Source organism: Lepus europaeus, chromosome 13 (genome assembly GCF_033115175.1).
Source record: "Lepus europaeus isolate LE1 chromosome 13, mLepTim1.pri, whole genome shotgun sequence".
In the NCBI taxonomy this organism is placed as follows: domain Eukaryota; kingdom Metazoa; phylum Chordata; class Mammalia; order Lagomorpha; family Leporidae; genus Lepus; species Lepus europaeus.
Genome location: NC_084839.1, coordinates 65,676,104 through 65,699,666, shown reverse-complemented (window position 1 = coordinate 65,699,666; position 23,563 = coordinate 65,676,104). Strand labels below are relative to the sequence as shown.

The window sequence follows — 23,563 nt, the reverse complement described above, 5'->3', positions numbered from 1 at the left end:
CTTGCCAAAAAATGGATCTAAGATTTGGAATTTGAATTCACAAAAGATATACAATCTTAAAATATTAATTCTCTCTATAGGAACTTAACAAAAATAAAACCAAATACCATTATTTCCCATCTGACAGAAAGCTTTAAAAAATAAGTATTACTCCTAATATTTGTGCATATGAGATGGGAGTGCTCAGACATTACAGAGGAGAGTTGGCTGTTACCCTCTAGGCATATATGTCAAAGCTGGAAAACATGCACACACATGCACACACGCACACACACCTTTATCTTATCCAGCAATGCTGCATTTAAGAGCTGAGCCTGAAGGAACAATGGAACAGTACAATATAGATAGATAGATACCTATGGGTAGAGACAGAGTAGTCACAAGGCAAGTGAAGCAACGCAACATTAACCAACTAGTGAATTATGGTTCAACTACGTAGCTACTAAAAGCTCAATATCCAAATACTTAAGAGTATAAAAAATGATGTCCATAATAAAGGGAAGAAAAGTAGTTAGAAAAACTGAACTATTTATACATTCTGATCTCGCTGGTGAGAAATGTACACCCCGTAGAGCCTGGAAAGACATATACCAAAATGTTAACATTGACTATTTCTAGGAGTAGATTAAGCATGTTTTTTGGCTTTTCTTTTACTTTTTGGTATCTTCCCTCCATTTTTAATTTTTTAAAGATAATCAGCATATACTCCTTTTATAAAAGGAATTACCCAATAAATAGTATCTGAGGAAAACACTTTTTCATTCTTCCAATTTTTCAACTACTAAGAATCAAGATATCTCAATCTATGTCTGAACAAACAAAATGTCTAGGGAAGTTTTTTATCTAGTAATAAAAATACTTGTCAAATATAAAAGGGTAGAAATATTGCTTTATTGGAAAAAATTACTATCATGTTTAAAAAAAAAAAAGTCCTAGTGAGCATTCAAAAAGAAAGCACAGTTTCCACAGGAATAAGGACAAAGAAAATGGGCTGATGACTGCCCCAAATGGTATTTCCTAAGAGAAAAACACTAACATTCAGCCTTTCTTCTTCTGAGGCACGGTAAGTGGGCTACGCACATCATAAATAAGATTTGCTTACTTTATAAGGAGAAGAACTGAGATCTTCTTTTTGATGCATATTAAATACATGTATAAAATCCACTCTCTGATCAAGATGAGAAAAAAATCAGTCTTCAATTTTTCAATTCTCATGCAATGAAATCCAAAGGTCTGTTGAATCCACCTTTTCGGTTCATATATTGCCTATGATGAGAAGAGAAAATTGAGTGTTCACTAAGAGAAATATTCTAGACTTGTCTTATAAAAGAAGCATAACTACATGCTTCAGAAAAGAAATCTATAAACCATCATTAAAACGGTGAAGTCCTGGGCAGAAACTATTCAAGATTACTTAACATACACTAAGGAGATGACTTCCAAAATAACCAAAGTCTTTTAGATTTTTTAAACTTCAAGTAGCATTATCGATATACCATTTCAAAATTATTTGGGAAGATTCTACAGATTTATAAAATAACTGAAAATGCGCATTTATTTTAGATACCACTAAACACTTAGTTTAAGGAAACAGAGACCTGTTCCCAGATGGGTAGTCATCAAACAGATTCAGCTGCACACTGTAATGAGTCTCCCTGTATGACCCCATGTGAAGGTAATTTTATAAAAAACTGTCCATGATGACTCTAGTACCTTAGCTCACAGAATTCTCAAGTCATAGTATTTACAGTTCAAATTAATTGAAATATTAGTCTTTTATTAGTGGTAAGGGTGAAAAAAAGGGCAAAACTTGAATATGCTTTGAATTTTTCATTCATTAGGAATCCTATGAGATTCCAAGTGTAAGTAGTTTGCTCCAAATCTGTGATGCAAATAAAACATGCGTATGCTTAATGGAAGAATATATTTACTATTGAAATCTTTATACAATCAATCTAGATAAATAGCTCCGGAGGGGTCTGTTTTAAACCCGTATTTAGTTATAATGAAACCAAAGCTCAAAGACTTAGTCTACAGTCCTAGAACATTTAAGCCAGCTATCCTGTCTCCAACAACTATTAGCTAACATGTAAGCTGGAAAGCAATTTTAATACGTCAGAACATAAGCAAGATAATACTTCATTAAATAAGGGACAGTGTGGAAAACTACATTTCCTATAAACATAATGATCCCACAATAAAATTACTTTCCAAGTAGAAAGCTGATTTCTTTAGTTCAAACGTAATAGTGGGACTATACATACCTGTACTTCCTCTTCTGAGACACATTTATGGCATAAGCATTTACAGAACCATCTACCTTCTTCCCCTGGAGAAGCATAATAAACAAAAAACAGGAAGGACACATTATATGCCTGGATCAAAGATTCGGGTGACACAGGCACACAGAGCAAGCAGTCTTTTGGGGAATGAACCAGCAGACAGAAAATCTCTCGCTCTCTGCCTTTCAAATAAATCAATTGTTAAAAAAAAATCTTAAAAAATGAATAACAATTTAAAAAATCTGTTTAAGAACAAGCCCAGGCCGGCGCCGCGGCTCAATAGGCTAATCCTCCGCCTGCGGCGCCGGCACACCAGGTTCTAGTCCTGGTTGGGGTGCCGGATTCTGTCCCAGTTGCCCCTCTTCCAGGCCAGCTCTCTGCTATGGCCCGGGAAGGCAGTGGAGGATGACCCAAGTGCTTGGGCCCTGCACCCACATGGGAGACCAGGAGAAGCACCTGGCTCCTGGCTTCGGATCAGCACGGTGCGCCGGCCGTGGTGGCCATTGGAGGGTGAACCAACGGCAAAGGAAGACCTTTCTCTCTGTCTCTCTCTCTCTCTCTCACTGTCCACTCTGCCTGTCAAAAAAAAAAAAAAAAAAAAAAAAAAAAAAAAAAAAAAGCCCAATGAGGGCAAGAGAATTTTCAGATCCTGCTATCATCTCATGAGTTCCCAAGGACTACAACTCTCCACTCATTTTTTTCTTTTTCTTTTCTTTCTTTCTTTTTTCTTTCTTCTTTTTTTTTTGACAGGCAGAGTGGACAGTGAGAGAGAGAGAGAGAGAGAAAGGTCTTCCTTTTCCATTGGTTCACCCACCAATGGCCGCTGCGGCTGGCGGGCTGCAGCCGGCGCACCGCACTGATCCGAAGCCAGGAGCCAGGTGCTTCTTCCTGGTCTCCCATGCGGGTGCAGGGCCCAAGCACTTGGGCCATCCTCCACTGCACTCCCTGGCCATAGCAGAGAGCTGGACAGGAACAGGAGCGACCAGAACAGAATCCGGCGCCCCAACCGGTACTAGAACCAGGCGGAGGATTAGCCTATTGAGGCACAGCACCGGCCTCTCCACTCATTTTAATAGTCACATATACAGGCATATGGATTTTATGCAAGGCATGCCTGGAAGAAGGACCAGATTCTAATCATTTGTAGTCAAAGAATCGTTTGACTACAAAATGTTGTGAAGATATTATTTCTATAAAAATTCACATTCACAGAAAATTTGACAACCTAGGCTCATGATATTTTCAAATCAAGGATACAAAAAAACAGACACTGAAGTTAGAGTGTTATGTGTCACTTACATCTTGACCTTTCTGACTGAGGCACTTTCCTCGTTTTCACTAATTCCTGTGTGGGTTTTGTGATCCAGTGAAGTGAACTCACCCTACTCACTTCCCCTGCTTATGCAGTTGCTCATGCCTGATCTGCCTTCCTTGCTTCTATCCGATCTTCAACTCTGTTTTCGTCTTGCAGTTCAAGGCCAACTGAAACAACCCAGCTGCTAGGAGGCACCCTCTTTTCTAATTCCTGAAGAATACTGGGTTGTTCTCATAGTAGCCTTCATTTTCCATCTTGTACTATCACAATACATGTCATGATCATGGTACTTCCCTTGTGAGACTGCAAACTGTTGCTTCCTTTTTCTTTTAAAGATTTATTTTTATTTGAAAGGCAGAGTTACAAAAAGAGAAAGCAATCTTCCATCCACTGGTTCACTCCCTAAGTGGCTGCAATGGCCATGGCTGGGCCAGATCAAAGCCAGGAACCAGGAGTATCATCTAGGTCTCCCACGTTAGTATAGGGCCCAAGTTCTTGGGCCAACTCTCACTGCTTTCCCTGATGCATTAGCGGGGAGCTGGATTAGAAGTGGAGCAGCCGGGAATCAAACTAGTGCCCATATCAAATGCTGGAGTTGCAGGCCCCTGCAACCTTCTTGATGGAGGAAAACATCCTAGATCTCTGTACTTGCAATTGTTCGGAAAACGACCATTAGTACTTATGGGAGTATAGCCCATCTGTGTACACACTAATTAGATACCTATGTTAGGGCAAAAAAAAAATTCTGATCCACTGACCTGAAGGTACTCACAGGTGAGTGACTAAAATAAGTCGAGCAAAAATAAATATATTTGGGCTTACTTCTCTATTCCTGTTTTCAACTCTCTGGGTGGGTGGGGCTGATACTGGGGAAATTATTTGAGATATATGACTGTGACTTCCTAAGAGGAGAAACACATAAGTTGGAAAAACTGGCTTCAATAAAAAAGATTAGCATCATTTACTTTTTCTTTCCAAGTGAAATTTATAAAGGCTTGTGGATTTTTGGAAACTTTTCAGTTTCATATTAATAGTCTTAGCTCATTTTTTTACATGCTAGAATAGAAAATTATCCATTAATAAATATAACCAAACTATGAAACTTTCTAGGAAAAAGTTAAAATAAAATAAAAAATAAGAGACTATACTGGAGTATGAAAAAGTTCCACAGATCAATAATGAAATATCACAAAATACATTACTAAAAAACACAAATGAGCCCAGAAACTTTTTGTAAAATTCTTAAAAATTTATTTGAAAGGCAAAGTGACAGAGATCTTCCATCCACTGATTCACGCCCCCAAATGGCTGCAATGGTCAGGGATGAGCTATGCTTAGCCAGGAGCCAGGAACTCCATCTTGGTCTCCACATGGGTGACAGGGACCCAAGTTGGTGGGCCATCTTCCGCTCCTTTCCCAGGCACATTAGCAGGGAGGTGGTGCTCCCAATATGGATTGCCAGCATTGCAAGCGGTGGTTTAACCTGCTGCACAATGCCAGTCCCACCCACAGACTGTATAACAGCCACGAGGCCAGATGCCTATGAGTTAAATTGCCTTCAAAGAAATCACTAAAAAACAACTGACATCATTTATCTCATAATCTGCATAGGATTTATGGGTTTTCACCTAATTTTTCCTTTATAAACAAACATCTTCAGCATTTATTACAGTGCAATATGAGGGCAGGCCTTTAGCTCAGAAATTAGTTAAGATTCCAGTGTCCAATACTGGAGTACCTGGGTTTGATCCCTAGCTCCAGCTTCCTGCTAAAGGAGACCCTGGGAGACAGCAGTATGTCTATCTCTCCAATATATTTGCCTATCAAAGTGAAAGGGGTTCCACCTGATTCTCATGAACTTCAAACATAAATCAGGGGCCCCCACTGTGGCACAGATTAAGCTGTCACTTGCAACACCAAAATCTCATATTGAAGTGCAAATTCAAGTTCACTTCTGATCCAGCTTCCTGCTAAAGTACTTGGGAAGACAGCAGATGATGGTCCAAATGTTTGGGTCCCTAACACCAATAGGGGAGAACGGGGTGGAGTTCCTGGTCCCTGGCTTTGGCCTGGCCTGGCCCAGCCCTGGCTGCTGCAACCATTTGGGAAGTAAACCAGCACATGGACGATCTCTCTTTCAGCTGTTCAGCCTTTCAAATCAATCAATCTAAAAACAAACACCCATAAATGAGACAACAGTAAAACTAAAAAACAAATTCCAATAAGTTCCTTCCTGTCCTTCTATCATTTCACTTACAAAATACTCTTTGGAAAAACAAATAAGGATTTGGAATATTCAAGGGAAAAAAGAAGCTGACACATAAAACCACATTAAATTCCAAAATAGGGTTCTTGAAACCATTTTGAGAAGAGTTTGTTTTTAATTTTCTCACCTCAAAATAATCATGCCCCAATACTACTCCTCTGACATTTTAAAACATGTGAACCCTACACCATCACATTGGCTAGCAAGAAACACTTAGAGCATCTGAGATTACCACCCTCAAGTAACAACCCAACGAAATATAAGACTAAGGGAGGTGGATTATTTTTTGACAATTTTTCTCAAAAATCTCAATTTCCATTTGTAAAATCAAATGTAAAGACTTAAAATTCCAGGAAAAGATAGCCTAGAAAATGTATTCTTTGTCTTTCCAGTCTCCCTCTCTGCATTCCTGCTCTTCCTCTTTCCATGTCCTCTGTACCCTCTCTCTCCAGCTGCCCTCGCCCGCTCCACTCTCCCTCCCTCCCTCCTGTCTGTGCTCCTTCCCTCTGCGCCCTCTCCCTGCCTACCTCTCCGGCATTATGAAGAAGGCCAACCAACACTCACTCTCCCGTCCCACGCCTGAGCTGAGAAACGTGTGTGGCTGCCAGCATCATCTTTATCTGGCAGTTAATGCCATGCTTCCTGTTTCCCAGAAGCCCCCTCCTTATAATCCTACTCTGGGCTGACCGTATCACCTGTGGTTCCCAGCCTGACACCTCAGGGGCCCCGCTGACTCCTCCCTCCTATTCCCACTTTGCCTGGCTCCTCAGTGGTTCTCAATTCCCATCGAGCTCCCACCATCTTCTCCTCGCATGACTCAGCTTCCTATGAAATCCACCTCCTGTCTGTCCTCCACGCTACCCCTAAAGTCATCTTTCTAAAGCATGCATACAATCTTGTCACTCCTTGCTTAAAAATCATTGCTTCCTCTCCTCCTAAACACCTGAAGAATCAACTCTAAGTTCCCTAGTATAACCACAGGCAAGAGAGGCCCTCCTGGACCTGACTCCTACCTCTGCTTCCAGCCTCAGTCAGGGTCACTAGCCCAGCAGCACCCTTTCACCAGTCACTGATCTGTGATTTCCACAATATACTAAGTTCCTTCACATCTGTTTGGAATTTGCATAAGCTCTTTCCTCTAACTAAAAACATCTTACAATTTATTTTCCTTGGAGGCAGAAAGAGACAGATCTCCCATCCACTGATTCACTCGCCAAATGCCCAAAATAGCTGGGGGGAGGCTGCGCCAAAATGAAGGTGGAGCTGGGAACTCAATCCAGGTCTCCCACATGGGTAGCAGGGACTCAACTACTAAAGCTGTCACTTGCTGCATCTCAGGTTGTGCATTAGCAGGAGCCGGGATCAGGAGCAGAACCAGGACTAAAACCCAGGTACTCCAAAATGGATGCTCACATCCCAAGTGATGTCTTAATTGCTAGGCCACACGCTTGCCCCTTCTTCCTCTTCTCATCTGATTACTCTAAGCAGAGTCTTCAAAAACTTTGTGAAAAATGCATATTATGAAAATCTGCATGGATTTCAAATTTTTTTTTGCAGCAAAATCAATTTGTCTCTTAAAATATTTTTACTTGAGAGGCAGAGTGCAAGCACGTGAGGGAGAGTATACTCCCACCCACTGGTTCACTCTCCAAATGTCTGCGCCATAATGGCTGGGGCTGGGCCAGGGCAGAGGTCGAGAGCTCAGAACTGAATCTCTCCCACAGAAGTGGCAGGGACTCAATTACTTGAGTCATCACCACTGCCTTTCAGGGTGTGAATCAGGAAGAAGCTAGAGACAGGAGACGGGGCTGGGTACTAAATCCAGGTTACTCCAGTGTGGGAGGTGGGCTTTTAAAAAAAAAAAAAAAAGATTTATTTGAAAGGCAGAGTTACAGAGAGATCCTCCATCCACTGGTTCACTCCCCAAATGGCTGCAACAACCAGGGTTGGGCCAGGCCAAAGTCAGAAGCTTCTTCAGGGTCTCCCACATGGGCACAGAGGCCCAATGACCTGAGCCATCCTCTGCTGCTTTCCCAGGTGCGTTAGCAGGGAGCCAGATCAGCAGTGGAGCAGCTGGGACTTGAAGTGGCACCATAGTGCCAAACCTCTTTTTTATTTTTTTAAAGAGGGATAGAGGGATGTGGGCATCTTAATTGTCAGGCTAAATGCTCAACTCTAAACTTATCTTTTAATTCTAGTTTTGTGTGAACTTTCTGAAGTATGTATGAACTTGCCCTTTAAGATCTAACTGAAATCCCATCCCTGTCACTCTCTGAATGCCAACAGCAGTCCATTGCTTCCTCCTCTGTGTTCCCAAAGTCCTTCAAGCAGATGGGTATCGTCTTACAACCAAATAAATTTGTATCAGTGGATACAAATTACAAGTGATAGGAAAAGAATATGGGAAGCAAGCATCGCAGTGGATTAATTTAGATGGGACTGTTTAATAACAGTTTCATGCTGGACTTACTTTGGTGGAGTCAAAGGACGCAAACCCCATTAACTTCATCATTTCTATTTCTTCTTCTGTTTTACCTTCCAAGTCCTCCTCTGCAAAAACAAATTATAATTTTTTTTTATACATTTTTCCTAAGAACACCTTAGGCCCATGATGTCAAATTCAGTTGGTCACAAGGGGCTTAGGCACTTGATCTAAAACCCAGCAGATGGGAGTGGTGGGGTAAAGAAGGGAAAAAAAGAGAGAGAGTGTAAGAGACAAGAGAGGAGAGGAGACAGTGAGGAGAGAAGAGAGATGAGAGGAGAGAGTGAGCAGGAAAGAAGAGAGAAAAGAAAGGAGACCAGAGGAGGAGGCTAGAGCACAAATGATAATTTTTAAAACTCTCCTATCATTTATACATGTGTAGGAATAAAAATGGTATCATATTATCATATTACTACTCACTCTACCTCACCAGCAGAGAACTCATAAAACAACTAAAGATAAGTCTAATATAAAAAAATCCTCCTGGAATTTGGACAGACTATAAATGAGGGCACAAGAGAAGAACATGCTTTCCTTGGAGCCTTTTGCCAAGCAGACGTAACAGTATCCACCTAGTGTCCAGAATATTCTCATTTAAAAATAATCCTTCTATTTATTTATTCAAGAGATAGAGCCAGGCACTGAGAAAACTCGTCTGTTGGTTCACTCCCCAAATGCTTGCAATGGCCAAGGTTGAGCCAAGGCCAAAGCCAGGAGCCAGGAACCTAATCCAGGTCTCTTACATGGGTGGCAGCGATCCCACAGCTTAAGCCATCAAGGCTGCTTCCTAGAGTATGTCATGGGATGACTACCCAGAGCTGAATATCAAACCCAGCTACTTCCATGTGGATTACAGGAATTTTTTTTTCCCCAGAAACCTTTTATTTAAGGAATACAAAGTTCATACACTTAATAATTACACCTTTAAGAACATGGTGATTCTTCCCATCTTCCCTTCCCTCCCACCCACTCTCCCACCCCTCCTCTTCCTCCCTTTCCTATTCCCATTCTTATTTTTTTACTAAGATCTATTTTCAATTAACTTTATATACATATGGTTAACTATGTTAAGAGTTCAACAAATGGTATAAAAAATTAACATTATATACATATGATTAACTCTGTGTTGAGTTCAACAAATGGTATGGGAAAAAAAAAAAAACTGTTCCTCAACAGTTGAGACAAGGGCTGTTTCAAGTCATTGCTTCTCAAAGTATCAATTTCACTTCCATAAATTACCTTTTAGGTGCTCTATTAGTTATCACAGGTCAGGGAGAATATATGATATTTGTCCCTTTGGGACTGGCTTATTTCACTAAGTATGATGTTTTCTAGTTTCATCCATTTTGTTGCAAATGACTGAATTTCATTTTATTTATTTATTTTACACCACTGTGCAGTATTCCATGGGGATCAAAGGAATCTTAACGAGCCTCTTTACCACTAGGTCAAATACCTGCCCCTTTTGTTTTTAACCAATTTTTCTTTTTAATTATTAAAATATTTATTTTGACTTCACACGTAGTACTAGATTTTTATGAGACACAGTGCAGTATTTCAACACAAATACACAGTGTAAACCACTCAAACCAGGCAACTAGCCTTCCCATTTCCTTATCTTTTCTTTGGGTTTGGAGCCTGTCAGCTGTTCATGTCCAGTTCTTTATAAAGAATATGACAGGTTTTCATGAACTACAGTTATCCCACTGTAATATAAACACTAGAATTTGCTACCAGACTGTGTTTTGGACCATTATCCAACATTCCCTCTTCCTTCCACCAGATCTTCCTTTAACCAACCTTTATAAATCAGATCAGGAGCAGCATAGATAACCAACAACTCATTAAGGTATGATCAAAACAAAATCTCAACAATCATATGCAATAGACACTCTAAGAAGCTCAACATCTAAATGTTCACAAGTTTATGTCTGTAGGGGCAGGTGTGTGGTGTAGCATCTAGGATGCTGCTTGGGATATTTACTTCCCATATCACAGAACCTGGGTTCAAGTCCTGGATCTACTCCTGATTCCAGCTTCCTGCATACCAATGCAGATGATGGCTTAAACAGCTGAGGCCCTGCTACCCAAACAGGAGACCCAAACTGAGTGAATTCTGGGCTACCTGCTCCAGTGGGGCCCAGCACAGCTGTAGCAGGCATTTAAGTAGTGAGCTTACACATGGGGCATCTCTCTCTGCCTTTCAAATAAAATAACAATTTTATCAAGACTGATGGTACCTACACAAGGCTGCCCCTTTCCCAGTTGGTTTTAAAACAACATTACCAGTGATCTGACGTTCCTTGCTCTTTGTTTCTTTTGTTTCCTTCTTTTCCTCATCTCTTCTTTCTTTGAGCCGAGAGGGGGAAGGAGAGGTGGATCTATGTCGTCTTGGAGATCTAACATTTATAAGCAACAGTGTCAGAAACAGATACACATAGAGACTTTGTGTTGATTGGCACACACACACATACATGAGTTCCCCACATGGGAACTTTCCTGACATGGGAAAACTGAACAAATGCCAGGCTCCGGGGAACCAGGAGTCCATTCCTCAAGGAAGACTGAGGAGAAGGCTCTGCCTGGGCCCTGTTACCAAAAAGTAACCAACACAGTCTACTGCTTGTTAACTATATCCTCAGTTGTACTCATTATAGGTTGGGCTAGAAAGTTGTTCATGATACCAGAAAAGCAAAACTTAAAAGCTTTTGATTTAAGCAACAATTGATGCCTATTAAGGCTCAAGAGTGTAGGGCAGGCACTGTGGTGCAGTGGGTTAAACCACAGCATGGCACACCCATTTCCCATATCAGATTGCCTAGGACCAGGTCGCACCCCTGTTTCAAATTCAGCTTCCTGCTAATGTGCCTGGGAAGTAGAAGATGATGGCCCAAGTACTTGGGTACTTGCCACCCACTTAAGAGACCCAGATGGAGTTCCTGGTTCCCGGCTTTGGCTTAGTCAAGCCCTGGCTGTTGCAGACATTTGGGGAGTGAACAAGCTCATGCAAGAAGAGATTCCCCACGTTGCTCTGCCTTTCAAATAATTATAATAAAAAAAGAACTTAAAAAAAAGACTCATACTTTAAAGAATTGTCATCACCAAAAAATTAAGTTAAAAAGTAACAAAAGGGGGCCAGCTTTGTGCCACAGGCAACATTGTCAACACCAGTGTCTCATATGAGCACAGGTTCGAATCCCAGCTGCTCCACTTCCAATTCAGCTCTCTGCTAATATGCCTGGGAAAGTAGAGGCTAGCCCAAGTCCTTGGGACCTTGCACCCATGTGGGAGATGTGAAAAAAACTTCTGGCTCCTGGCTTCAGACCAGCCCAGCTCCAGGTTTTGTGGCTACTTAGGTAGTGAACCAGCAGATGGAAGCTCTCTCTCTTTTGCTCTCTGTAACTTTTTTTTTTTTTTTTGATTGATAGAGTTAGACAGTAAGAGAGAGAGAGACAGAGAGAAAAGTCTTCCTTTCGTTGGTTCACCCCCCAAATGGCTGCTATGGCCAGTGCGCTGCGCCGATCCAAAGCCAGGAGCCAGGTGCCTCCTCCTGGTCTCCCATGCGGGTACAGAGCCCAAGGACTTGGGCCATCCTCCACTGCCTTCCTGGGGCACAGCAGAGAGCTGGACTGGAAGAGGAGCAACCGGGACAGAACCCGGCGCCCCAACCAGGACTAGAACCTGGTGTGCCAGCACCACAGGCGGAGGATTAGCCAAGTGAACCGTGGCGCCAGCCTCTGTAACTCTTTAAAGTAAATAAATTTAATTTATTTTTATTTGAAAGACAGAGTTACAAAGAGAGGTAGAGACAGAGAGAGAGGTCTTCCATACACTCGTTCACTCCCCAAATGGCTGCAATGGCTGGAGCTAAGCCAATGCAAAGTCAAGAGCTTCTTCTGGGTCTCCTATGTGGGTGCAGGGGCCCAAGGACTTAGGCCATCTTCTTCTGCTTTCCCAGACCATAGCAGAGAGCTGAATCGGCAGAGGAGCAGCTGGGACTAGAAGCAGCATCCATATGGAATGCTGGCACTGCAGGCCAGGACTTCAATCCACTGCACCACAGCGCCAGCCCCTAAAATCAATAAATCTTAAAAAAATAAATAAAAAAGAAGCAACAAAAAAATAAAATACTTAGTTTTTAGTGTTTATTTTTAATGTATTTGAAGGTCAGAGAAAAAGAGAGACAGCGACAGATCTTCCATGTGCTGGGTCAGTCCTCAAATGTCTGCAACAGCCAGGGCTGGGCCATGCCAAATCCAGGAGCTGGAATTCAATCTGGTCTCACAGTGGCTGGCAGGGACCCCAGCACTTGGGCTGCCATTAGCAGGAAGCTGGAATGGAAGCAGAGTGTCTGGAATTCCAATCAGCACTCCCAATATGGGATGTGTGGCCTTCCCAATCAGTGGCTTATGCCAGGGTGCCCCACACCCACCCTGTAAAATATCCGTGTCTTACGTTTGCATTCTCACTCAGTTTAGCTCTGGGACAAAGACGGTGTAAGGGACCCCATTTTACCGAGGGAAATGCTGGCTTCAGAATAAGGTGGGATTAGGTCTCCCCCATTTCGTGACCAGCAGGTCGTCTTCCTCAACAACAAAGTCTTTGGGAACTGGGATAAAGCTTCCGGTGTATTTCCTGCAGTTACCTGGAGCGTCTTCTGTGCGGGGATCGGGAGCGGCTCCTTCTCCGGTCTCTATCCCGCGACCGCGACCTTTCCCGGCGCCTGCGTTCTCTCTCACGGGATGTGGACCGGGACCGCCTACGTTCTAACACAAAAACACAAAATTGGCAGCGCTGAAAACGACCGCTCCGTTGCACAGAAACACAACACAGGCTGTTGCCAGTCCTCACACTGAAGAGGTAGAAAATGTTTCTGCTTGCTGGAATGAATCTTAAGATGTCTGCTTTTTGACCCAACACATCCTATTATCATTTCCACATAGAAGTAAAATACAAAGTAATCCATGAGCTATTTTCCCCGCAGCAAATCCAATGTCTATCCTGGCCCCATAGAGCTTCTCAGGTTCGGGTTTGTCAGAATTTTCGAGTGCTCAGAAGCCACAAGAAGGTGGGCTGCCTCGGTTAACTCTTGTAAGATCAAGTACCTAGTTACAGGTGACAAAAACCACCCAGCGGGCAAAATCGACGCTTAGCTCGCCTGATGGAAGCCCAGGTGCTTCCCGTGTCACCGTCTTGTTTATGGGGCTGGGGGCAGAGTCACGACACAGTGCGATGCCTGGACTCAAACTTCTAGATACCAGGTCTCCCTAGTATAGAATGGGCAGGAAACGAACACCCACTGAGCATCTGTGCGCCAGGCAGTACCACGTACTGAACGTCAGGGCGTGTGACGTTAATTCTCACTCCAGGTGGGTAACAGCACTCCCCAAAACTAATCACAGACATTCGCTTTTCAAAGGCCCAGGGATCTGCCCACAGTCACCCCAGAGATAAAGGGAAGGAATTGCGCTCCGAGTCTAAGGACTAAAACTAATGCATGAGGCGGACAGCGAGCGGGCGCAACCCTGATTCAGAAGGAACAAAACTGCCTTCCATCCGAAGAGCCCGGCCTCGAAAGTGCAGGGCCTGGGTGTTCGTCCCCCGATCCACCCCTCGCTCTCCTCCTCAGGAAAAACGGGCTCGCCTCTCTGCGGCCCTGGGAATGAAAAAAAGGCGCCGCGCGTAGGAGCGAGCCCCAGGCCCTCCGGATTTCTTCTGGACTCACCCCTCCGCGGGGAGCGGCTGCGGCTGCGACCCATTGGGAGTCCCGCTCCTCCTCACACCGCCCCGGAAACGACTGTGCAACAACTTCCGGAGCGGCCGCAAATGGAGCTATTTGTAGCCGACTGGAAAACATCGAAGCGAGTTAGGAGGGTTCCGGGCTCCTAAAGAAGGGAGGCTGCGCCGAACCCGCCCAGATTCGCGCGGCCCCGCCCCGGATGCCGCCGCCTCGGAGCCCAGAGATTCCGGTGGGAGCGCCTTCACTGTGGCTCTTCTCTTGGTGGTCCGTGGTGGGTATTAAAATACACTGTTTGATATTGTTATAGGAGGTGTCTGGAAAATTCAGTCGCATACCCCCCTCCCCATTTTTCTTGTTTTTGTCCACGTACATAAAATACATCAAACCTTTTCTGAACATAGCATGGACGGTTTATATTTTTTCAGCTTTTCCACATAATATTCTCTCGTAAGGAGCGAAAATATCCAAGTTCAGTAGCTGTCTGCGTTATAGTTTCTCAGACGACAGCATTGAGCAGGCACTCCAAAACTGGTGTGAGCTGCTGGAAGGGACAGTTAGGGACCTCTCTGCGTGCTACTCTCACAAACTACCCGCTTCCAGCTGGCATCCCCTCAGAATGAAGGGCTTGGGAATGCTCAAAACTACAAGGACAAGGAGGAAGGCTACCTTTCCCTCACAGGGCTGAGCCTTCCACAGTTGAACATAAATACACTTACCCAGGAAACACTCCAAACTCGATTTCTAGTTGAAGCAACTGTCCTCCGCCAGCACTCTCCACAGTTGCCAAGACCAGTGACCTGGCTTTTAAAATACAAAGAACTGGGACTACAGCTCCACATTTTTCATTAGAGTCATACATTCTGATGTGGCCTCTCTATTACCTGTCCCAACCCAACTTCCTAGAAAAGAACCAGCCATAACATCTCTGTAACATCCACCAGTGGGCCTCACCCCCAGACTGCTGTGGAATGATCTTGGCAGAAGATAAGCCTGGCAGGTTTTGGTGGCTGGTGATGGGTACAAGTGACTCCCAGGCAGGTCTAGTTTGACAGGTGTGTGGCCTGTGCAGTTGCACAGGATATCCTGCCCTTACAAGGGCCCCATGCTTGGCATGATGATCAGCTGTCTCCATCTTGAAATTCTCACTGATTTTATTTTTAACAAGAGGCCTTTCATTTTTCACTTTGCACTGGGCCTGGCCAAAGGTGTTTCTCAGTGATGCTTACTAAAGTAAGAAAATGAGGATTTGTTCACTGCCTGGCTGAACGTGATGGTGACTCCCTATGGCGTAGTCTGTGAAAGCAGACACCTTTTGGATGTGACACTCCCCAAGGAGTGGGATGAACCATTTGCTGACCCTAGATCCCCCCTTCCTCATCAATTCAGTGGTGCTCTTTCTGTATACGTTTGCTTCACAGGGTGAGAACCTAGTTACACGTCTGGTTCTGGTAGAGCAGGAGAATGGGAATTCCACTTTGGAAAGCTACTAAGTATGAGGTACCGGGTGAGCATCCACATAGACGTATCTGGCACTCATCTGATTGTCTGCAGGCTGGGTCTGATATTTAGGGGCAAGATCAGGGCCAAAAACAAGGTTGGGGGAGTTAGGAACACAGGAGTCCATGACAGCATCCCAAAAAGGAGGGTGTGACAAGCCAAGGATGGAGTGCAGGGGGCATGTGGGCCTCAACAGGAGAAAGCTGAGATGGTCAGATTTCAAAATGCTAGTGGAGAACAGTGTGACAGTGTGCCAAGGGTGTGGTATTTTGGGGAGGAATGAGAATGGTCAGTGTCCCAGGCTGAATAATGCTCCCTTCTCTCCCTGCAGATATCTAGTCCGTATTGCCGGAACTTGTGAATGTCATCTTAAATGGGAAAGTTTGTGCAAATATAATTGAAGATATTCAGACGTGGAGATTATCCTGGATTATTCAGTTAAGCATAATGCTGCCATAAATATCCTTTTCTAAGAAAAAGGCAGGGGCTGGTCTCGTGGTGCAGTGGGTTACGTCATTGCCTGCAGCACAGTATCCTACATGGGCGCTGCCAGCTTCTCCATTTCTGATCCAGCACTCTGCTAATGAGCTTGGGAAAGCAGCAGAAGATGCACCAAGTCCGTGGGTCCTTGCACCCACGTGGGAGACCCAGAAGAAGCTCCTGGCTCCTGGCTTCAGCCTGGCCCAGCCCGTTATTGCAGCCATCTGGGGAAATGAACCAGTGGCTAGAAGCTCTCTCTCTTGAATCAGTGGATGGAATCTCTTTCTCTAACCCTGACTTTCAAATAAAATGAAAAATATTTTAAAAAAAGAGCAGCAGGAGATTTGACATATACTGAAGAGAAGGCCGGGCTGGGCATGTGGTATAGTGGTTAAGATGTTGCTTAGGATGCCCACATCCAATATTGGAGGGCCTGGGTTTACATCCAGGCCCTGTTTGGATCTTGGCACACCCTAGGAAGCAGCAGGTCATGGCTCAAGTGGTTGGGTCCCTGCTACCCATGTAGAAGACCCAGATGGAGTTCTGGGTTCCTGGCTTCAGCTTGGCCCAGCCCTGGGTGTTGCAGAGATTTGGGGAGTGAACCAGAGATGGAGGATCTCTCTCTCTCTCTCTCTGCTATTCAAATGTCATTTTAAAGTAAACAATTACTTTTTTTTTTTTTTCAAAAGACAAGGAGGCAGCAATGTGACCGCAGAGGCAGAGGGTGGAGTAATGCAGCCACAAATCAAGGAATGGTGACAGCCACCAGAACTGGAAGAGGCAGGGAATGGATTCCTCCCTAAAAACTCGAGAGGAGGGGCTGGCTCCGTGGCTCACTTGGTTAATCCTCTGTCTGCAACGCCAGCATCCCATATGGGCACTGGGTTCTAGTCCCAGTTGCTCCTCTTCCCATTCAGCTCTCTGCTGTGGCCTGGGAGGGCAGTAGAGGATGGCCCAAGTGCTTGGGCCCCTGCACCTGCATGGGAGACCAGGAGGAAGCAGCGCCAGCCATTTAGGGGGTGAACCAATGGAAGGAAGACATTTCTCGCTGTCTAACTCATCTGTAAAAAAACAAAACAAAACAAAACCTTGAGAGGAAGCACACCCCTGCTGACACTTTGGTTTTGACCCTTTGGAACTGATTTTGAACTTCAGGCTGGCAGAACTGTGAGAGCATGAAATTTTGTTTTAAACAACCAGCCTTGGGAAACTAACATCATCAACTATGTCCAATACAGTAGAGAATCCTTTAGAATAAGAACTGAAAAATGCCCGATGGATTTCGCAATGTAGAAACCAGTGGTGAATTTGCTGAAAATTGTTTTTGTGGTGGGTAGGCTAAGACAAAAGTACAAAGTGTTGCATTTTGCTCTCCTACTTCTTAAGTCTGTGTCGGCATGGTCAACTGGGGAAGATGCCTTCTTCAAACCAGAAACTGAGAAATTTCCCCATTGGAAAAAAAAAAAAATCATACCTAACACAACGCAACTTAACATAGCTGAAGAGCATGACTGAAAAGCTGAGCGGATGTTTCCCCAGCAGAGCCGAGACCTGTAGGTCCAGCAGGAGTGCACAGGAGCCAAACCATCCACACACACTGAGTGACATTGTGCCTGAGTGACAAGATGCCTGGCACTAGTGTTTGACATTGTCACTATTTCTTTAGGTCATCTACTAGGTGCAGAGTAACATCTCATCATGATCTTAATTTGCATTTCCCTCATAGCGAGTTGAGTATCTTCCCATTCTTAGCCACCCATACATCCTTGTTGATGAAATGCCTCGGGAAACTTCAGGTCATCAGAGAAGACACACAAGGGGGAAAAGTAGGGAGAAATAGCTGGCAGCAGTGATAACCCTGCACATTCATTTCTGTATTTCCCCAGTTGGGCAGGAGAAACATGTGTGGAAGATCTCGAAGAAGCTCTAGCCATTGTGGCCATTTGGGGAGTGAACCAGCAGATGGAAGACCTCTTTGTCTCTCAGATAAATAAACAAATCTTATAACAGCAGATGCATTCTGCACAAGTTCTGGAGACTGGGAAGTCCAAGATCAAGGTCCTGGCAGATTCAGTGCCTGCTATTCCTGGAAGGCTCCTGTGTCCTCACAGGGAAGAAGGGACTAATTAGCTCTCTGGGGCCTCTGTTCTGTTTGCTTGCTTTTTAAAAAATTTACTTATTTGAAAGGGGGTGGGAGAGAGACTATTTTGTCCACTGATTCACTCCCCAGATGGCTGCACCAGCTAGGTCTGGGCCTGATGGAAGCCAGAAGCCAGGAACTCCATCTGTGTCTCCCACATGGGTGGCGGGACCCAACAAGTTGGGCCATTATACACTATTTTTTCCAGGTGAATTGTCAGGAAGCTGGATTGGAAGTGGAGCAGCTGGGACTGAAACCAGCACTCCTGTGTGGCATGCCAACAATGCAGGTGGTGGCTAAACCTGCTCATTATAACACAGGCACCTTTGTCTTTGAAATAATGGCACTTGTCCCATTCTTGAAGGCTCTACTCTCATGGCCTAATCACCCCAAAGGTCTTACTTCCTAATACCATCACATTCCACCTGCAGCACTAAGGTAAACTCACCTTAGCTAAACTGGAGAACTTAATAGTCTCAACTGGGTTGCTAGGGAGAGAATGGCTTTCATAGTTCCTGAGGAAACCCCACCATCAACAGTGATTAATCAAGTTCATTTTAAAATTTAAACTTTTTATTTTGAAATAATTATAGTTTAACTGGAAGGTGGCAAAGACAGTACAGAGAGGTCATGTGTACCCTTCACCCAATGATTACATCTTACAAAACTAGAGTACATCACACCAGGAAGCTGACATTGGTACAATATATGTGTATAGTTGTGTCACTTAATCACACGTGTAGATTCATGGAAGCATGACCATATCAGGATACACAACTGTTTCATGCCACAAAAATCTCCTTTATGCTGGCCTGTATAGTCACATTCATGCACCTCTCCTCTACCTTTAACTTTTGGCAACCATTAATTTTTTTCCATCTCTGTCATTTTCCCATCATGAAAATGTTGTTTATTGCTGAGTAGTATTCCATAGTATGGATGCCCCAGAGTTTAATCATTCACTTTGGGACATATTGCTTCTTATTTTTGGCTATTACAAATAAAGCAGCTAGGATTTTTTTGAATGGACGTAAGTGTTCATTTATCTGGGATCTAAGCTCAGACATGTGATTTCTGGGTCATATAGGCTGTGCATGTTTAGTTGTTAAAAGAAACTGCCAAACTGTTCTCCAGAATGGCTATGCCATTTTACACGCCTACCAGCAATACAGGAGATCCATTTCTCCACTCACTAGTGCTCGGTGTTGTCACTATTGTTTACAGCTTCTACTAGGTATAGGGTGACCTCTCTATCATGGTATCTCATCATGAGCTTAATTTGCATTCCCCTAATCTTCGCATGTTCTTATTTGCCATCCATATATCCTTGTTGAACTGTCTGTCCATTCTCTTTGCTTTAACTATCGAGTTCTTCATATTTTCTAGATGACTTTCTCAGATATACGACTTGTAATTATTTCCTGTTGTCATCCTCTTAAGTCTTTCACAGGGCAAAAATTTTATATTTTGATTATGTACCATTTCCTGACTCTTTTATGGATTGTGCTCTTGGTGTCATGCCTAAAAACTTTTGCCAAGGCTAAGTCCTGCTATAGACTCCCCTACCCCATCCCACCTCCTGTGTTGAAACCCAATCAATTGATGGTATTAGGAGGTGAGGCATTTGGCAGGTGATTAGGTCACAAGGGTGGCACTCTCAAGAATAGTAGTGTCTTCATAAAGAGGCCCTAGAGAGCTCTTCACCATACAAGGACACAGCAAGACAGCAGCTCTGAACCAGGAAGTGGGCCGCCACCAGACACCAATGTCTTGATGGACTTTGCAGCCAAATTTATTGAAAGTGGTTGGAGACATAATTTGGAAGGGCACATGCCACCAGGACTCATTTGCTACCTCTAGGAATTCCCTAGTGCTAAGAGGGACAGTCTCAGCAAGGAGCCATTTGTCAAAACATACAAAAAGGGCCGGCGCTGTGGCTCAATAGGCTAATCCTCCACCTTGCGGCACCAGCACACCGGGTTCTAGTCCCAGTCAGGGCACCGGATTCTGTCCCGGTTGCCCCTCTTCCAGGCCAGCTCTCTGCTGTGGCCAGGGAGTGCAGTGGAGGATGGCCCAAGTGCTTGGGCCCTGCACCCGCATGGGAGACCAGGAGAAGCACCTGGCTCCTGCCTTTGGATCAGCGTGGTGCGCAGGCCACAGTGCACTGGCTGCAGCAGCCATTGGAGGGTGAACCAACGGCAAAGGAAGACCTTTCTCTCTCTGTCCACTCTGCCTGTCAAAAAAAAAAAAGAGCATATTTAATAGCTGTATTCACACATTGATTGTATGAGAGGATTGAAGAGGGAAGAAGATACGACTCTGTTCGAGTGGCTTGAAGTCCAGTGAGGTATATAAACAAGTAACATGTGGAAGTTGATGGGGCAAGAACAGGATATTAGGAGACCACATATGATAATTACCTAACTGGACTTGTGGGGGAGGGTCATCAAGTAACGTTTCCAGAAAGAAATAATGTTCAAAAGTATGAATAGAAACTAGCCAGGTAATGTAGGGTAATGTGGTGGTGGTTGGAAGAGACTGTCGAGGTAGAGGGCCTCCATTTTAAGGGCAAGATGCAGTGTGCTCTTTAGAGAACCGAAGAAAAGCACAGCAGTTACCTAAGGAGATCAAAAGAAAAGGCAGGGAGCCAGCACTGTGGGTAAAGCCGCCGCCTGCAGTGCCAGCATCCCACATGGGCGCGGGTTCAAATCCCAGCTGCTCCACTTCCAACCCAGCTCTCTGGCATGGCCCATGTCCTTGGCACCCTGCATCCTCGTGGGAGACCAGAAGAAGCTCCTGGCTCCTGGCTTTGGATTGGTGCAGCTCTCGCCGTTGCAGTCAACTGGGGAGTGAATCAGTGAATGGAAGACCGCTCCCTCTCTCTGTGTAACTCTTTCAAATAAATAAATAAATCTTAAAAAAAAAAAAAAAAAAGCTAAACTGGACTTGTAAAAGCCACAGTAAAGGCAGTGTTATCTGGAAGGCAAGTGGGGAGGCTCAAAAGAGCTTTAAGGATGGAGGAGAATCATACTTGAGTTTATTCAGAGAAAACTTTGTGTAATATGGAGACTTGATTAGAAGGGAAAACACACAGGCTAGTTCATTAATCTAGGTTGGCGTCTGTTTTGTGCTACAACAGACTATCAAAGATTGGGTAATTTAAAAATAACTTTGTCACAGCTCTGGGGGCTGGGAAGTCCAATATCAAGGTGCCAGCATCCGGCGAGGGCATTCTGGCCGTGTCATCACCTGTGAACTCACCCTTTGCAAAAGGTCATTCCTGCTCACTCCCTTTTTAAAGGTCCCATTTCTCAACACAGTTGCATTTGGGGATTAAGTTCCCAACAGGTGAACTTTGGGAGACACAGTCAAACCTGTGCAGCTAGAAATTACAGTGGCTGCCTGAGAATAGTAGCAAGTGGCAAGGTGAGAAGTGACTTCGTTTGCCATATAGTTGGTAAAACTGGAAGAACTTGAAGCATGCTAGATGTAGAACATCAGGGAGTTAAAAGACTCAAGAATGACATTTAGGTTTCTGGCTTGCCCATGTGAATAGATGGTAGAATCGCTTGTTGATGCCTAAGAGGAGATGCCAGCTAGGTATGCTTCTAGAGCTTGGAAGAGACCTGGGCTGGAACTACAGAAAAAAGCATCATCAGAATATAGACGTTCATTTGAAGGCTTGAGTGCATAAAACCAATCACAGTGCGGACACAGGAGAGAAAAGGGCCTAGAGACAGCCGGCGGAAGAACCTCAAAAGGAGACCAAAGAGTGGCTAGAGAAACAGAAATCAGGTGAGTGTGAAGTCAGAAGTATGAGAAGGCTGTTTTCTAAGGGCAGCGATAGTCATTTGGCCTACAGGGTTTAGCATGGTCTTTGTTAACCCAGGAAGTTTTACCTGTGCTAGAACTATTTCATATAAAATTATGAACCTTTACAAAAGCATCCTACACTGTCATTACATATGGATATGGGTTGCATGTTATTAATTTGCCCTCTAATTAGATATAATCTGACCACTAGTTAAGAATGATTGATACCATTTAAGGCTTTTTAAATTTTTGTACCTTTGTATATTGGGGAGATTATAAACTCTAATTGGGAAGGGAATTATATAGTAATTAAAAAAAAAAAGACTTATTTTATTTGAAAGGCAGAGTTACGGAGAGAGAGAGGGAGAGACAGAGAGATCTTCTATCTGCTGGTTTATTCCCCAAATAACCTCAATGGCCAGGGCTAAGTCAGACCAGAGCCAGGAGCCAGGAGCTTCATTTGAGTCTCCCACATGAATGCAGGGGCCCAAGCATTTGGGCCATCCTTTACTGCTTTCCCGGGTGCATTAGCAGGGAGCTGGATTGGAAGTGGGACTCAGAATGGTGCCCATTTGGGATGCTGGCATTGCAGGTGGTGGCTTAACCTGATGTGCCACAACACCAGTCCCCCTCCCTTTTTTAAAAAAATTCATTTAAGTGATTGGGTCCATACTGCTTGAACATGTCATTTCAAGTGATTCACAAATCATTTATGTTTACCATCTGTACCTCTGGCTCTCTGATTTTTTCCTATTCTTTACAGTTATCTTAATGGGAACAAAGCTTTAAACACAGTTTTAACATTAACAGTCCAATATTCTAAACCAACTCTGTCAGAACTTTTTTGCCATAATGGAAATATTTTGTATCTGTATTATCCATCAGTTACATAATGAACATTTACAAGGTATCTGTATAACCAAGGGAATAAATATTTTAAAATTTTAATTGGGGCAGACATTTAGTCTAGTGATTAAAATACCCACATCCCATTTAGTGTACTTGGATATGATACCCGGCTCTGGCTCCTGACTCCAGCTTCCTGCTAATGCAGACCCTGGGAGGCAGCAGTTATAGCTCAAATAATTGTGTTCCTTCCACTCATGTGGGAGACCCTGGATTGAGTTCCCAACTCCCACTTTCAGCCAGGCCCAGTCCCAGCCATTGCAGGCATTTGGGAAGTAAACCAGCAGGTAAGAGCTCGCTCACTTGCTGTCAGATATTTTTTAATTAAAAATTTTAATTAAATTCAATTTGAATAGCCATAATGATCCCCTGGTAGCCCTGTTTTTGCTTGGATGTGGAAAACTGTTCACATATGATGGTGAGCCTATTGAACCACTTGAAATAAGATAAAATGTTAACTACTAAACACTTGATAAGAAAGCCAGTGACTACCACTGTCTTTCACTTAATTTTGCCTGTCTTGCTAAGTTTCAAGCCAAATCTTTTTAAAAAAAAAAAAGTAAAATATTAATATTCTTTTAAAATAACTTAGCGTGAAACTCTAGAACATATTTTCTTAAGGACTTCTTCACTGACAAGCAA

General features: G+C 43.8%; 2 protein-coding genes across 2 annotated transcripts in view; both read right to left on the bottom strand.

Annotated features, from left to right (window-relative positions):
• Positions 1–869: 869 nt before the first annotated feature.
• Positions 870–14,177, bottom strand: SNRNP27 (small nuclear ribonucleoprotein U4/U6.U5 subunit 27). Its single transcript, XM_062209588.1, has 6 exons — positions 14,071–14,177; positions 12,991–13,111; positions 10,632–10,744; positions 8,334–8,413; positions 2,265–2,329; positions 870–1,266 (listed from the first exon to the last, which is right to left on the bottom strand). The coding sequence occupies exons 1-6, from the start codon at positions 14,102–14,104 to the stop codon at positions 1,212–1,214; spliced, it is 468 nt and encodes a 155-aa protein (XP_062065572.1). The 5' UTR covers positions 14,105–14,177; the 3' UTR covers positions 870–1,211.
• Positions 14,178–14,802: 625 nt separating this feature from the next.
• GMCL1 (germ cell-less 1, spermatogenesis associated) overlaps positions 14,803–23,563 on the bottom strand; it is a 59,528-nt gene continuing 50,767 nt past the window's right edge. The window contains exon 12 of the mRNA XM_062209587.1: positions 14,803–14,886. Within this exon, the coding sequence (XP_062065571.1) occupies positions 14,827–14,886 (60 nt within the window). The 3' untranslated portion in view covers positions 14,803–14,826. The remainder of the gene's footprint in view (positions 14,887–23,563) is intronic.